General features: G+C 47.5%; 1 protein-coding gene and 1 pseudogene across 1 annotated transcript; both read left to right on the plus strand.

Annotated features, from left to right (window-relative positions):
- The first annotated feature begins 1,652 nt into the window (after positions 1-1,652).
- Positions 1,653-4,975, plus strand: LOC136644796 (glycine N-acyltransferase-like protein 3; annotated as a pseudogene).
- A 4,628-nt stretch (positions 4,976-9,603) lies between these two features.
- On the plus strand, positions 9,604-15,052 carry LOC136644805 (glycine N-acyltransferase-like protein 3). The gene is made up of 6 exons (XM_066620963.1): positions 9,604-9,616; positions 9,756-9,883; positions 11,658-11,765; positions 12,005-12,131; positions 12,884-13,004; positions 14,635-15,052. Exons 1-6 carry the CDS (start codon positions 9,604-9,606, stop codon positions 15,050-15,052), a joined length of 915 nt encoding a protein of 304 aa, XP_066477060.1.
- The last annotated feature ends 466 nt before the right edge of the window (positions 15,053-15,518 follow it).

Here is a 15,518-nt window from a genome sequence, read left to right on the forward strand (position 1 = left end):
ACGGTGTCAGAGAGATGATGTGGCCCTCCTACCAAAAACTTTGGACACCCCTGCTCTAGACCAGAAATTTGTCCAATCCCTTCTTAAAGGCATCTACGCAAGTTGTCATCACTGCTTCCTGTGGCAAAGAGTTCCACAGACTAATTACATGCTGGGTAAAGAACTATTGTCAGGGAGGGGGTGGCTGCAAGACCTTTCCACTGCTCATTTTCTCAAACAAGAAAATATACTTTTTTAAAAAAGCCCCACCCACAGAAGTGGGCTCTAAGGCTGCAATCCCAGCCACTCTTTCCTAGGAGTAAGCCTCATGGACTCTAATGGGGCTTACTTCTGAGTAGACATGCACAGGAGCAGGGTCCAATCCCAGGCACTCTTTCCTGGGAGTAAGCCTCATCCACTGTAATGGGGCTTACTTCTGAGTAGACATGGACAGGAGTGGGCTCCAAGGCTGCAATCTCAGCCACTCTTTCCTAGGAGTAAGCCTCATTGACTCTAATGGGGCTTCCTTCTGAGTAGATATGCACAGGAGTGGGCTCCAAGGCTGCAATCCCAGCCACTCTTTCCTGGGAGTAAGCCTCATTGACTCTAATGGGGCTTACTTCTGAGTAGATATGCACAAGAGCAGGCTCCAATCCCAGGCACTCTTTCCTAGGAGTAAGCCTCATTGACTTTAATGGGGCTTACTTCTGAGTAGACATGGACAGGAGTGGGCTCCAAGGCTGCAATCCCAGCCACTCTTTCCTGGGAGTAAGCCTCATCGATTCTAATGGGGCTTACTTCAGAGTAGACATGCACAGGAGCAGACTCCAATCCCAGGCACCCTTTCCTGGGAGTAAGTCTCATCCACTGTAATGGGGTTTACTTCTGAGTAGACACGCAGGATGTCTCCTCTGCTGTGGAGGAAAAGCCTCTGCTGGGGCTGTGTTGGGAGCTGCTCAGAGAAAGGCGGGCTGCAAGGGCTGGCAATGGCTGAGGAGGAGGGTGGCTCAGGATTGGCTGGTTGTCAGCTAGTGAAGGACCCTGAATCATTCTAACAGAAAAAGCCAGGAGCCTGCTGGATGCTGATTGGCTGAGCCTGCTGGAGAGTTGGGGAAGGGGAAAACAGGGTCCTTAAGCCTGCAGATCAGGCCAAATTGAAAAGGGAAACAAACTTGGGGCAGGTGGAGGTGGAGTGGAGGGCAGTGAGCTCAGGGGGCCGTGGGAAGAAGCCCACCCTCCCAACACATGGGGCTTGGAACAAACCTCCGTTTTCTTTAAAGTGACAAGCAGCTTCAGTGCCCCACCCCAGGCTGCCTGGCTCAGCTCTGCCCACAGAAACAGCGCTGCGTGCCCCATCTGGCACACGTGCCATAGGTTCGCCACAACTGACCTAGGACTTCTCCAACAGAAACCTTGCTTCTGCCATGAACTTAGATAGTGGTCTTAAGTATGCCCCTCCTTCTCAGCCTCAACCTTCTCCATTTCTTGATTTATTTTACCACTTCTTGACTTATTTAACTATGTAAACTGCTTTGTGAACTACTTATGTTTAGAAGCAGAATACAAGTATTCTTAACAACAACGATAATAATAAATGTCCTTTCCTCTTTTAGGTGCTTCTCAGCCACCACACCTTTGCTCATACTTGCCCAGAATTCCCTGTTTGGCCAGCCATGCTGATCCTGACCTGCCCATCCAAACTGCAGCTGCTAGAAGGCATGCTGAAAAGAAGTCTGCCTCTGGCACTTACGGTACCATGGATCTTCCCTTAAACTAACAAGTGATGCTTTTGGATCACTGCCTGCCCAGCTAAGGAAAAGCCACATGTATTTAACTACTCTCTGTTGTTAAAGCCACAGGAACCCGTCTAGGGGAAAAGCAGCAGCCTTGGTTCCTCATCAGAGGTGATCCAGGGTCAAAAGCAGATAATGAACAATGGAAGTTCTTCCCTTCCAGTATCCCTGGCTTAAAAAAAATACCAACAAAAAACTAAGCACAACTCATATGCTGCACATTTCTGCTTCTCAGCATAGCTGTAGGCACAGATGGCTCAGAGACTGGGTACCTCTGTGTTAGCCTAAAGCTTGCTCAAGCAAAAGAAGAGCACTGATTCCCTGTGTTAAGCTGGTTTCCGAAATCTCCAGATGACTGGAGATGGTGTGCATGTAGATGTGCCTCAATGGGAAATTCCCCCACACTTTGGAAAGCACATGTGCATGTGCCTGGGAACTGGGCAGCAGGCAGACATGGGTCCTATTCATGCTGTCACCCGTAGCTGCATGGGTCCTATTTATGCTGTCACCCGTGGCAGTGGTGAAGGAGGACTATCTACGACTGTGCTCTACCTGCAGGTTCAGCAGCAGTATTGCTTCTGAATACCAGTTGCAGGGGAGCAATGGCAGTGGAGGAGAGTACTGGGCTAAAACAATGAAGAATGAGAGGAGCAGCAGAGGCTGGCACATCACCAGATAAGGGAGGTAGCATTTCTCAGGCTGCCTTAAGCATCAAGAGGTCTTGAGCTGGCCCCGGTGTATACGCATAAAGTGAATCTAGCATTTGTCGTTTTCCAACATGGCAAATAAAGCCAACTTAAAAAAAACAACATATCTGTTGTTTGGATTGAGAACCCTTATATAATATATCAGAAGTTATAAAGTAGGAATACTGTTTGGAAATTGGTGGAGCAACAGATATTTCCAGCTGGCTACAATACACAGCTTTGAAACAGGAAGTAAATTCATTATCTTTTCCAACTAGGGTTCTTCTGCAAAGTCTTGAAGAGAGCACAATAATGAAATTTCAGGTGTCTGAGGTATCATCTCATTTATCAGGTTTATTTACTCATGAGTGATCATAGTATTAAGTCCAAAGCACATGTAGAAAATCTATGTGTTGTTCTACAAAACCAGCATAGATGATATGGCATGATGTCCCCAGTACTTTTTCATGGAGAAAACCAGACTTTTACTCTAGGCCATTCTAACCCCATCTTTCATTGGCAGGTCCATGGGGCAGTGATGCACATCAATCGTGGAACCCAGCTCAGCATGAAGTGGTGGTGGACTCTTGGCCAGAATTTAAAGTTGTCCTTACCCGCCCACAAAGAAAGGTAAGAAACTGGAGAACTTGTGGGTGTACAAGTACACATGCTTGCCCAAACACACACTGTTACTCATGTGCTTCAATCTATGAAGAGCCATCTCAAGAGACGGTGTCACTGCAGGCGAAATCCATCGGAGGTGCACTCAGTGGTGCTGGTGACGCTTGTTACCACCTTTCCCTGCCTTTTGCCCTGCTCTCCAACATTAGCCGGTTGCATTTTTCTCACCCCCACTGACTGCTTCCATCTTGTCAATGCCTGAACTTCATGGTGCAGTTGTGTGCCATGTTCTGCAGGTGGTGAAGGACAAGTGGGATTTCTATACCAACTTGTATGCTGCTTTCTACCGTGATGTAGATGCCCGCCGAGCACTGCTGGAAGATGCAGAAGCCATTGACTGGACCATGGCCTTCCAGCTGAAATGTGAGTCCCCCAGGCACCATGAGGCAAGCAACAGGATTATCCTGAGAGCGATGTGGACCCTAAGCTTCCCTTTCCTTTTCATGTTTTCTCCAAGGGGAAAGATTCACCTCCCAAATGACCAAAGTTATGCCCAGAGGGCCCAAAAACTCAGAGTGGTTTCCAGTGGGCTCCTGATGATTTTCAGTACAGAGACAGATCAGGCTCACCCCCCTCCTTGGCTTCTGCAATGATCAGTATTAGTATACAGAAAGCATGTTTTCAGGAGAAGCCATAACTCAGTGGCAGAGCTTTACTTGCAGAAGTTCCAGGTTCAGTTCTGGCATCTCCAGAGAGGACTGAGAAAGACCCCTGTCTGGAACACCAGCCCTGGTGGGTCACTGCCAGTCAGTGGAGACAAAACCAATCTAGGTGGACCAGTCATCTGTTTTGGGATGATGCAGCTTCCTATTAGGTGCTTCAAGACCATGCAAGGTAATTTTTGTGCCAAGAGCAACAGCACCAGAAGCACCAATGACAACATCATCAAATGTATTTCATACTACTCTTCTGCCATTCATTGCACAGATTTGATGCAGGTCCTGCCCTGAGGTCTTAATTATCTATGCAAAATAGGGTGTAGTTTAACACAATAACAGTCAGGCAAGGGCATCCAGAACAGCCAGGTAGAAGGAGAAATGCAGAAAAGACAAGATGATCACATTATAAAAGATAATTCATCATTTATACTCCCACTTTTTTGCTCAGTCCTAACTCGCACGCTGGCAGTGTGCATACTCTACTGATATGCCAGGCCTGAGCACGGTCACAAATTTCTGTAAAGCACTTTGTGACAGCACTTCTTCTAGGCACTCTGATGGGAAGGCCAGAGCATTCCCGCTGGTGTCAGTGCAAGGAGCAATGTGTGCTGGAGCATGTATATCTCCTACCAGGCACATAGGTGGAGGCGGAGGATGAGGAGGGGGTTAAAAAGATGGGTGAGCATGGTGATGGGTGCAGGGGTGGGTGGATTGGGCCTGGAAGCGGGGCTGAATTGGCAGTGCCTGTACTTGTTGCATCCTATCCCCCTTCCCAGGCCTGATTCTGGAGCCTGAAACAACACGTACTTGTACTAGTGGTATCACTGATACGAGTCAAGTTGACTTATTGAGGCCGCTGAGGTTTACCCAGAGGCAAGGGGATAAATGTTCCATTACCCCGAAGAGACTTGCAGCTGCAGAAATTCCCTAGCAGGATTCAGCATAGCCTGTGCCAGCGCCACTGCATCACCACAGAGGGATTTAGTTTGGATTGGACTGTTTGTCCCTAACAGCATTCTTGTCTCACACAGGCCTCCAAGATGGGGTGTACAAAGCTGCCAGAGATATTGTAGAGGCCAGGCATGTCCACCTGAAACCATATTGTTATTTGACGGTGCTGCATCCAGACCCATCCAGTCGAGCCCAGAACCGGTCAGTGAATGTGCTCTCTCCCTAAGGATGCCTCTCTCCTGGGATGCCTGTTATAAGTGCTTCCCATGAGTTTTATGGCTGAATAATCCTACGATTAATTCCTCTGTGGAATTCTAAGGGTGTGAAGTAAATCTCAAGGAGATTAAAAAAAAAATTCAAAAATTCAAGGAGACCAAAAAGGCTTCCCTATGAATAAAAGACTGAATTCTTCATCACACTTCACTGAGAAAATCTAAAACTAGGGTTCCCAACCCATGGTCCGCGGACCACTGGTGGTCCGCAGCGTCCCCCCAGGTGGTCCGTGACTTCTCTGGTGTAAAAAGAAAAAAAAATGCCCTTCCAGGCTGAAAAAAGCCTCTGCAGTGCCAGCAGCCAATCAGAGCAGCTCAGAGCCAATCAGAGCATAGCCTTTCTCCATCTCCTGCCTCCCCCCTCCACCTCCCTTCCCTCCTTGTCTGTGAGTGCCCAGAAGAGCAAAAAAGTGAAGTGCAGGCACCTTGTAAGGTATGCGCATTTGTGCAGCCTCCTGGCTCAGCTGCATGCAGAGGAGAGGTGTCCTGCTGCCCACTGCCTCCATTCTTTGACTCTGTGCCTTCAGGTGAGCCCTGGCAGCCTGGTTTCTCAGGAGTCAGATCAAGACTCTAGCCAGCCTGGGAAGTCTGTTTTTGCAGGCAGGCGGGCGGGCGGGCGGGCGGGCAGGGGGGGGCCTGAGGAGCAGGGGGGGCCTGAATGGGGGAGGAGGAGAGGGGCCTGAGAAGGGGAGGAATGGGAGCAATGAGGAGGAGGAGGAGGAGAAGGAGCAGGCTCCCAAAGGCATCGCTGGCTGGCTGCCTGGCTGGGGGGTTTTCCCTGGGAGTGGGTTTCTCTGGATGTGATTTCCCTGGGAGTGCAGACTCCAGCTGGCCAGGGAACACAGAGAAAGGGAGTTGGAGGCAGTGTGGCAGCAGGAGAGGGGAGAAACAATATGCTCAACCCCCAGCCCTGGTATCCCCTCCCCAGTTGGCAGAATTGGGCCCCCGGATGTGCTCTTCTAACGCCCAGGGGTGGAGCAAGGGATCCAGGCAACCAGGTTTTGCACCCCTTTTGGAGAGGGAAACAGGCAGCACCTCTGCTGTCTTACTGCAAGCTGCCCACTTGGGGAGAAGCAATTCCAGAAGTTGCAGAACAGGCACCACCGTAGCCAAGTACAGCAGGTGTAACCCCTGACTTTTCCTCCCCAGAGAGCAGCAGCAGCAGCAGCTTTGTCCATGGGGAGCCCTCCCCCACTCCACACTTGGCCAGTTCCCCTATCTCCTCAGATTGCAATCCTTGGAGTAAGCCCTATTGACTATAATGGGACTTACTTCTGAGTAGACATGCCTAGAATGGGGCTGTTAGTCACACTGTGGCTGTGATGGACTTCTCCAGAAATTTCTCCAATCCCCTTTTAAAGGCATCTAGATACCATCGTCACATCTTGGGGCAAGGAGTTCCACAGACTAATGGCAGAGTAGGCAGCTGTTGTTTTGTGGCTGCAGCCTACCTATAGGCTTGCTCACACTCTCTTAGCTCCAACCAAAGTAGTCCACAGCTAGAGCATGACAGCAATTAGAACAGGAAGTGAAGGGAGGCTTTTTTCCCCCTAAAGACCTTGCAGTGCACACCAAAAGGACTTTTCTTCCTGAGACATGCAGCAGCCATTCTGAGATGTCGCGCTGAGCTGGTGCTTCTCCTTCAGGACCAACCTGCCTAAATTGTGTTGAACACTTTCCTAAGGACTCTGGACTCACAAGTAGGGGGAGCAGGGCCAGGGCTGTGTAACAAAAGGAATTGTGGAGGGATGTGTGTGCTTTTGGTTGGCTCATTTAACTACCTTGAATGACTTGTCTATAATCCCCTTGTGCTTACCCTCTCCCTTTTTGAGGTGTTTTTCCACACTTAAAAGAGGCAAGGGCTGCGCATAATGTGGTCTGGTGTGGGGGAAAAGAGACTGGATTGAATTGGGTGGGTATGAAAACCTCTGAGTTGGGGGGGGGGGGAATAATTTTGTGTTCCATGTATACCATGTAAACCCAAGACTTTCACAGCTAGTGAAGCAAACGCAAGCACAACCATCACATTAATTATTAAATAATCTTTTTATGTATTACAAATTAAATCTGTAATCCCTCCTGACGTCAGAAGGAACATGCGCCACTTCCCGGTCCCCACAGAGGTTGCGGCACTCCGACGTCAGAGGGGACGCACGCCGCTTCCCCTCTTAGTGGAACTTAGTGGAACCTTAGAACCTCTTAGGGACTTAGTGGAGCCCTTCTTCCTTTGCAGTATACACTTCTGCTGGGCCTCTGTTACTGTTGTTTTATGTAGCCTCCATGCACTCTGGAGAGATTGGACTCTTTGTACCTTCCCTTTCAACCTCCTTCTAACCAGCCTCCTCATCCGAGGGAAGTCTGCTTGTCGGAAGTCAAGGGTGTCAAGTCAAGGAAGTCAAGTTTATGTTGAGCTAGAAGGGGCCAGGGGACTCCCTCTTACTGTTTGGAGCATTTGGTCTGTACCAAATGTGTGTGTGTGTGTTGATACAGGACTGAAATAAGTCTGTTATTACAGTGTGGAAGCAATGACTCAGTTTGGGGCCTCTGGGGAGGCAAAAAGAACTGGTCCTTCCCTCCTTCTCAGGTGCTCCCTGTCCACATGGTTTCTGCTGCTATCAGTCAAGCAATGTGGATCCTATTCAGTCCTTCCATGTTGTGGCTGATGGAGGAGATGTTATGGGAGACTCTTCCTCAGGCACTTGTGATACTCTTAAGCCATTCAGTCTTTGTCCCTTGAAATAAGTTTTGCCCAAGGGAAAGGAAAACGGAGAGATGCAGGATATTCCCTCTGCGTTTTGAGTTAAGACTGTAGGCTAGACCTTCTCCTCCTGTGATTTGCTTGGTGCACCACTTTTGAACATAGGATAATACATCATCTTTTATCACATGCACAGTGATATTGCTGTGGATGATACTGCTAAAACCTATACAGGCACAGGAATGCTCAACCCCAAACAAGAGAGATCCATACTCTCCTCTTTCTCCATGAAGGAACTAGCACAACTAGGGCTTATTAGGTTCAAGGTAAACTTTGTTGCTCTGTAACATGTGTTTTGTGTTACCTTAAGCTCTTTCCTTATAAACTCTTGTTTCTTGTTCAAACTCTCTTGAGTTTGTGCTTCTCCTGTGCATTCAAGCCTCTCTGCTGTCTGCAGTTCCCTGACCAAGGCCCTAGTTGGAACTTGGTAGGGTATTAGAATTTGGCTAACATCACCATCCTCAATCTTCTGCCTGCTGCCTCAGCCTGATGCAGAAATTCAGCATGTCAAGCTTTTCACAGCATTTCCCCTCCATTTAGGATAAGCCCCTGCTTTAATTTATCCTTGTTAAACTTCTGTTAAAGTACAGGAGCAGAGTCAGTTTTGAAAAGATGCAGTTCCACACACCAGGCATTCCACAGAAGAGGATGACACCATAGCCTATGAAATTCTCTATGTGGTGTTTTCTATTGACATTCACTGGGACTCAGTGAGACATATGAGCAAGTGCCACTGGCACAGGAATGGGTGGTTAATTTTCCCTTCTGGTGGCAGGCCCCCCATGCCTTATAATTAGAGGTGTTTGGAAATGGTGTTCTTTATTTTACTCAGAAGTAAGCCAGAAGTGTTCAGTAAGACTCAGGATGTCATCCTATCTTACTTACCTGAAACAAGCACCTCCATGCATAGTGGATGAGCCTTTTCAGAGTAGCACAGGGGATTGCCTAAGTGGAAGTTGAAAAGCCCCTGGGTATGCAGAGAACACAATGATGTGCTTTGAACCTCAGGCAAAGGTTCCTGAGGTTTAGTGTTTTAGTGGATATAGTTGAACAATTGTTCTCCTTTTCAAGTATGGAAATTCCTCCTATAGGGCTTTTCTATGTTCCTCATAAAGAGTGCTGTATGAAACAGTGCTATAGGTGATATTTAGAACATAGTTCTGGCAAGCCACAATCCATGCCTGCAAGAAGGCGATATGATGAAGCACAGCCTGGATCAACGAATAATCAAAGGTTATTAATCATTTTCTAACCAAGTTCACCCTTTCCCCACCAAACTTCTGGGGCCAAGGCATTATTCTGTCAATGGTTCATTCCCTCTGAAATAAAAGACTGCCTTTCTGGACTGTGGGGCTCTCACTTAAGTAGTTCCAGGAGGCTGGTATCAGATGTCCTTGCAGTCCTGGGATCTGAGGCTGTTTCCTTCTTCTCTCAGGCAAATTTGACCTTCTAGGTGAGCAGCTGTTGTTGGGGCCCTCTGAATGTGAAAGCTTCATCTCCAGGAAAGGTTGCTATACTCCAGTTCTGCCTCAGTGTGGGGAGGGGCCACTTTTGAGTGGTAGACTGCATACCTTGCATGGAGAATGTCACAAGTCCAATTCCAAGGCACCTCTGGGTAAGGTTGGGAAAGAACTCTAGAATGCTCAGGAGTCCCAGCCACTCTGTAGAAGCAATACTAAGCTAAACTAACCAGTATAAGGCAGTTTCATGCATAATAAGCAAATGGATAGTGTCTATCTACTCAAATGAATTGGATTCTGCAAATGAGTACCAGCCAATCTTCATCCCTTCAGATTAGGAGTTGACTCCATATGTCTGATGGACATGGTTATTACAGGTATTTGAGGACCACAGACCTGGCAAAAATGATGTACTGATATTTCATTTGAACATGGTAAGTCACTGCTATCATCCATTGGATGGAGGATGGTTTGTAAGGCACTGATAGATTTCTTTCTCTGTCTCTCCTTTTTCAGGTGCTTCCCATCCTGCTCTTACTTGCCCAGAACCCTTTGTTTGGCCAGCCATGCTGATCCTGACCTGCCCATCCAAACTGCAGCTGCTAGAGGGCATGCTGAAAAGGAGTCTGCCTCTGGCACTTCCGGTATCATGAATCTCTCTTTAATTTAATATGTAACACTTCCTGCTCACCCAAGGAGAAGCCACACCTGTTCAACTTCTTTCTGTTGTTAAAGCCCCAGGAACCCTTCTAGGGGAAAGGTAGCAGCCTTGGTTCCACTTCAGAGGTGATCCAGGGTCAGAAGCAGAGAATGGACAGAGGCAGTCACTCCCCTCCAGTATCCCTGGCTAAAGGAAAACTAAGCACCTCCTCACACGTGGCACATTCCTGCTGCTCACCCAATGTGATTATTGGCACAGATGGCCCAGAGATTGGGTACCCTTGTGTAAGCCAAAGCATTGCTCAAGCCAAAAGCTTGCTCAAGCAAAAGCAAAATCCTCACTCAGCCATAAGGCTTCCGGGGTGACCTTGGGCCAGTCTCTATCTCTCAGCCTTACCTATTTCACAGAGCTGTTGTGAGGATAAAAGGAGGGGAGGAACTATGTACACTACAGTGAACTCCTTGGAAGAAGGGCAGTACAAAAATGTGAAAAATAAATGTATATTTCCTTTTTATGAAGTAGAAGAATAGAAGAAAAGGCAAATATATATTAAAAGCATTGAAAGATAAGGAAGGAAGAACAAGAAAATAAGATAGCAATCCAATAAAGAGATACATGTATGGTAGGAAGAACACCAAAAAGGTACATGATAACAATAGCAAGAAGAGTGTGTATTATCAGGTATGTTCCATCCAGGAGGACAACTGGAAGCAGTCACCTCAGCTGCACATTGGTGGGGGCGCCCATAAGAACAGCCCCACTGGATCAGGCCATAGGCCCATCTAGTCCAGCTTCCTGTATCTCACAGCGGCCCACCAAATGCCCCAGGGAGCACACCAGATAATCCTCCTGCTTCCCTCCTCTGCTCCTCCTTCTCCTTCTACTCTTTGGACTGGAAAAGGAAAAGGGTGACAGAGAAGAAGAGAAAATGTGGAGGGGAGGAGAATACTGAGCTAGAACATTGAAGAATGGGTGAAGCTGGGGCAGTAACATCACCTGGCCTAACAGTGCCTGGGGTGAGATGACTCACTGATGGTATCAATGCTTCACATCACTGCATCAACCCCCTGCCTCTGGAACAACTCCAGTTTGGAGCTAAACGGAGGATGCTTCAACGCTCAACTCATAATTCCAAACACTCAGGCAGCGAGCACTGTGCGCGCTTTACCCGACACAGGCCTCCTTGGTTTCTTGCTTGCTAAACAGCAGGCACAGATCTTATGCCACCAGTGGAGCTGGACACAGTGTCAGGGGAATGTTCCTTACCTTGAGGAGGCTCCGTTAGCTGGTCTGGCCCTGCAGGATACAGCAGTGGGCATTTCGGTGCCACTGTACCTCATGGCGGCCCTGGACCATAGGATTGGGCTGCCCATTTCATCTGTACAGTTTTGAAGAGAGCACAATAATGAAATTTCGGGTATCTGGGTATCATCTCCTAGCTCAGGTTTATTTTTTCATGAAAGATCATAGCATGAAGTCCAAAACACATGTAGAAAATCTGCACATGCTGTTCAATGCCAGCACAGATTATAAGGCATGATGTCCCCAGCACTTTCTCATGGAGCGAACCAGACTTTTGCTCTAGGCCATTTACCCCGCACATGTCCAAACTCATCTGATCTCGGAAGCTAAGCAGGGTCAGGCCTGGTTAGTACTTGAATGGGAGACCGCCTGGGAATACCGGGTGCTGTAGGCTTATACCATAGTTTTCGAGACTGAAGGTTGCCAACCATTCTAACCCCATCTTTCATTGGCAGGTCCATGGGGCAGTGATGCACATCAATCGTGGAAACCCAGTTCAGCATGAAGTGGTGGTGGACTCCTGGCCAGAATTTAAAGTTGTCCTTACCCGCCCACAAAGAAAGGTAGGAAATTGGAGAACTTGTGGACAAACACACACATGCAAACCATTATGTACCTCTATCTATGAGATCCCTGCAATGTCACTGCAGGCGGAAATCCATCAGTGCTGCACTCAGTGGTGCTGGTGACTCTTGTTACCACCTTTCTCTGTTTTGCTCTGTTCTCCAACATTACCTTGTTGCATTTTTCTCACCCCCACTGACTGCCTCCATATTGTCAATACCTGAATTTCACATTGCAGGTGATGAAGGACAAGTGGGATTTCTTTACCAACTTGTATGCTGCTTTCTACCAGGATGTAGATGCCTGCCAAGCACTGCTGGAAAATGCAGAAGCCATTGACTGGAGCATGGCCTTTCAGCTGCGTGGTGAGTCCTCCTGGACATTAAGAGGCAAGCAACCAGATTGTCTTGAGAATGAACCCTAAGCTTCCCTTTCCTTTTCAACAGGTATGTATTTTCTAAGGGAAAAAATCCACCTCCCAAACAACCTATGTTAGGTGCAGAGGGTACAAAAGCTCAGAGACAGATCAGGCTGACTCCCCTCTTTGGCTCCTGCAACTATCAGTATTAGAACTGATGCAGTTCCTGCCCTGAAATCTTAATTATCTATGCAAAATAGGGTGTGGTGTAACATAAGTTAGGCAACAGCATCTAGAACAGCCAGGTAGAAAGAGAAGTGCAGAAAAGGCAAGTGAACACATTATAAAAGAAGATTATAAAAGGAAAGAGAATCCATCATTTCTACTCCCACTTTTGTCTCCCTGAGTGGTTTCACCCTATGCCTTCTTAGAAGCAAACCGAGCTCTTCTTATTGAATTGGTGCTTAAAATAAACCTTTTAAAAGAAAGTGGTTGTTTGGTCTTGTTTTGTGCTTATAGATGCACATCTGCAGAGATGTTTGGAGAACCCTGTGCAATTGGCTAGCTTTCTAAAAACAGATTAAAGTAATAGGAGGTGACCACAACAGAACTGGGCAGCCATACCTGCAGGTTGAGCAATGGGATCATGGCAGGGGCAGCTGCTGACACCTCCACCCTTACCTGGTACCCAGAGCCCTGTACCCTCCAGCCTCCCTTAGCTATGCTAGTGGTCTCTCATAACATTCTTATCTCATGCAGCTCTCCAAGATGGGGTGTACAAAGCTGTCAGAAGTATTGCAGAGGCCAGACATGTCCACCTGAAACCCTATTCTTATTTGACAGCGCTGCATCCAGACCCGCCCAGCCTCTCCCAGAAACGGTCAGTGAATGTGATCTCTCCCCCAGGATGCTTGCTGGGAGAGACTGAGACCAGTGGCGTAGCTAGGGGGGTGCAAAGCACATGCTGCTCAAGGGACCCCTCCACGTCAGAGCCATTCTGGACAGTGGGAGCAAAACAGAGGCATTTGTCTCCATTTTGCTCCCATCATCTGGAATGCCTCCAAAGCGGAAGGGGAAGGGCCGCTTGCATGTCACTTTCAGACGCCTGCAAAATTTAGTGCTTGGCACCCCCATTAGCTATGCAATGTGTGGGAACATTTGTTGTAAGTTCTTGCATTGAGCTTCAAGACTGAATAAGGAGAAATCCTACTGATTAATTCCTCTGTGGAATTCTTAGGGCATGAAGTATCCCCCTGCCTGCTATTTCTCTAGATCTTTAAAAAGATTCAAGGAGTCCGAAAAGGCTTCCCTCTGAATCAAAGTCTGAATTCTTCATCACACTTCACTGAGAAGACCTAACAGAACCAGACATCACACCTCCTAAAGTTCATTGCCATGCTGTATCCATCAGGCTAAGCATAGCAGTGCCAGTACTGACTGCTGTATCTACAGTCATGCCTACAGTAACCCCAGTTCCTTTAGTGCTGCTTCAATACTGTGCTTTTGTCCTGGGTTGATTGACAGCTGATGCAGCCAATGTTTTCTGGCAAATTAGCCCCACTTTTCTGCCTAATTTAAATGACATCTCCTATAGCACTGTTTCAGACAGCACTGGACTTTGGAAGGATGGATCTCCCACATTTTTTGAGGTCTATACATTTTACCACAACTGTCCTTCATCCAGTTTCAGCTCAGACAGTGACAATAGATCTCCTTTGTGCAAATGACTTGGGGAGTGAAAGTGAAATACCAGAATAAACCGGGATAAATTAGGTGTTTACTGTGTATAGTTTATTGTCATGTTCCTCCTTTCTCTCTTCATTCCTAATTTCCCAAATCTCTCTGTTTGCCCAGCTTGTTCATGAGCATTAGCAGGATTCAAAATAAGGGGGAGGGACAGGATGAGCAAAGAGTTTATTGCACTGGGTAGAAGTAAAAAATGGTCAATGTTTGATAGAATGGAATGGCAAAATTAGAAAATGGCCTTGAAGTTATTTGATACAGCCACAATATAGGCTTTTCTGAGGAGAAGCAGCTTGGATGACTCCATGACTATGGAGAAGAGGTCCATAACTAGTTAATCAAACCCCTTATTCCAGAATTGTCTCATTGAAGCTCCACTATATGTCAGCTTCAGAATAAGTAGGTGTGAACTGTAGGCCAATAGTCAGCCCCACAGACCATGCGTATAGTCAGAGCCTCTGCTTGGCCTCACCCATAAAGCCGGAAACTGTGAGGTGTGAGTTTTCCAAACTAAATTCTTGTCCTTCTTATCCCTGATTATCCTGTATCTCAGTCCCCAAGCTGCAAAAAGCAACAGCTTTATTTTTCCCTTCATGCCCAGGGGCCAAAACCGGGAGACGTGTCTGTCACCTGAACCCTGAGCTTCCCTTGGTGCTGCCTGCTTCTTGGCCCTGTTGAGTGTGACCCAAAGGCTGTTTCAGCTCATGGAATTCTTTGGAGCCCTTCAGTTTGTTCGTTCACCACTTTTGCCTGCCCTTCTGTTTCAGGCTAAGAAATGACCTCCACATTGGGACCATCAATTCATCTCATGCAGCTTTGCTCAATGACGCCTGGAATGAGGGAGGCAGCAGTCATAGCCTGCGATATCTGGACAGCCTGGTCCGCAACTTTCCTAGCACTGGCCTCTTTAACAAGGAAGGCCAGTTGATTTCCTGGAGCCTTAGTGACCCTGTTGGTAGCCTAGCACATGGCTACACCCACCCTCAGTACCGGGGACAGGGCTGCATTGAAGTCGTGACACAAGGGACAGCTATGAAGCTGTATGCTCATGGTTTTCCCGTGCATGCTGTGACCCTGGCAGAGAATCATCCCTCCCGGCAGGCCCTGAAGCACCAGGGCTTCAATTTCTTGCCTTGTACATACTCTATATTAATTGTGACTCCAACCCTTGACCCCAAGACATAGTAGACATAACCTTTTCTCATAGGAAAAAAAGCACTATTTCAGGACCTGTTATATGTTTTAGGAATAGAAGATAATATTCTCAGAGCGTAATCCTAACCCCTTATGTCAGTGCTTTCCAGCACTGGCATAGCGGTGCCAATGGGACGTGTGCTGCATCCTGCAGTTGGGTGTCACTCACTGAGGCCACCTCAAAGTAAGGGAATGCTTGTTCCTTTACCTCAGAGCTGCATTGCCCTTATGTCAGCACTGGAAAGCACTGACATAAGGGGTTAGAATCGTGCCCTCAGATTCAGTGACTTGTTCATAAGCTGCAAAGATACTCCAGTTACCTGATGGGAACCAGAGACACTAGGGCATCTAGTTAATAATTAGTGGCATCACTAGTTTGGTGCAGGGAGTGCGGACAACACCAGATAATACCCTTGGGGAGGGGGAATGACACCACTTGTGGTCAAAGTTGTGAAAA

The sequence above is a fragment of the Tiliqua scincoides genome, chromosome 1 (genome assembly GCF_035046505.1).
Source record: "Tiliqua scincoides isolate rTilSci1 chromosome 1, rTilSci1.hap2, whole genome shotgun sequence".
NCBI lineage: Eukaryota > Metazoa > Chordata > Lepidosauria > Squamata > Scincidae > Tiliqua > Tiliqua scincoides.

What these genes read in the sequence shown, in the direction of transcription:
- LOC136644805 (XM_066620963.1), top strand. An exon ending in GTCTGCCTCTGGCACTTCCG is followed by an intron (nt 9,884 to 11,657) that starts GTATCATGAATC and finishes TTTCATTGGCAG; the next exon opens with GTCCATGGGGCAGTGATGCA. An exon ending in CATGGCCTTTCAGCTGCGTG is followed by an intron (nt 12,132 to 12,883) that starts GTGAGTCCTCCT and finishes TATCTCATGCAG; the next exon opens with CTCTCCAAGATGGGGTGTAC.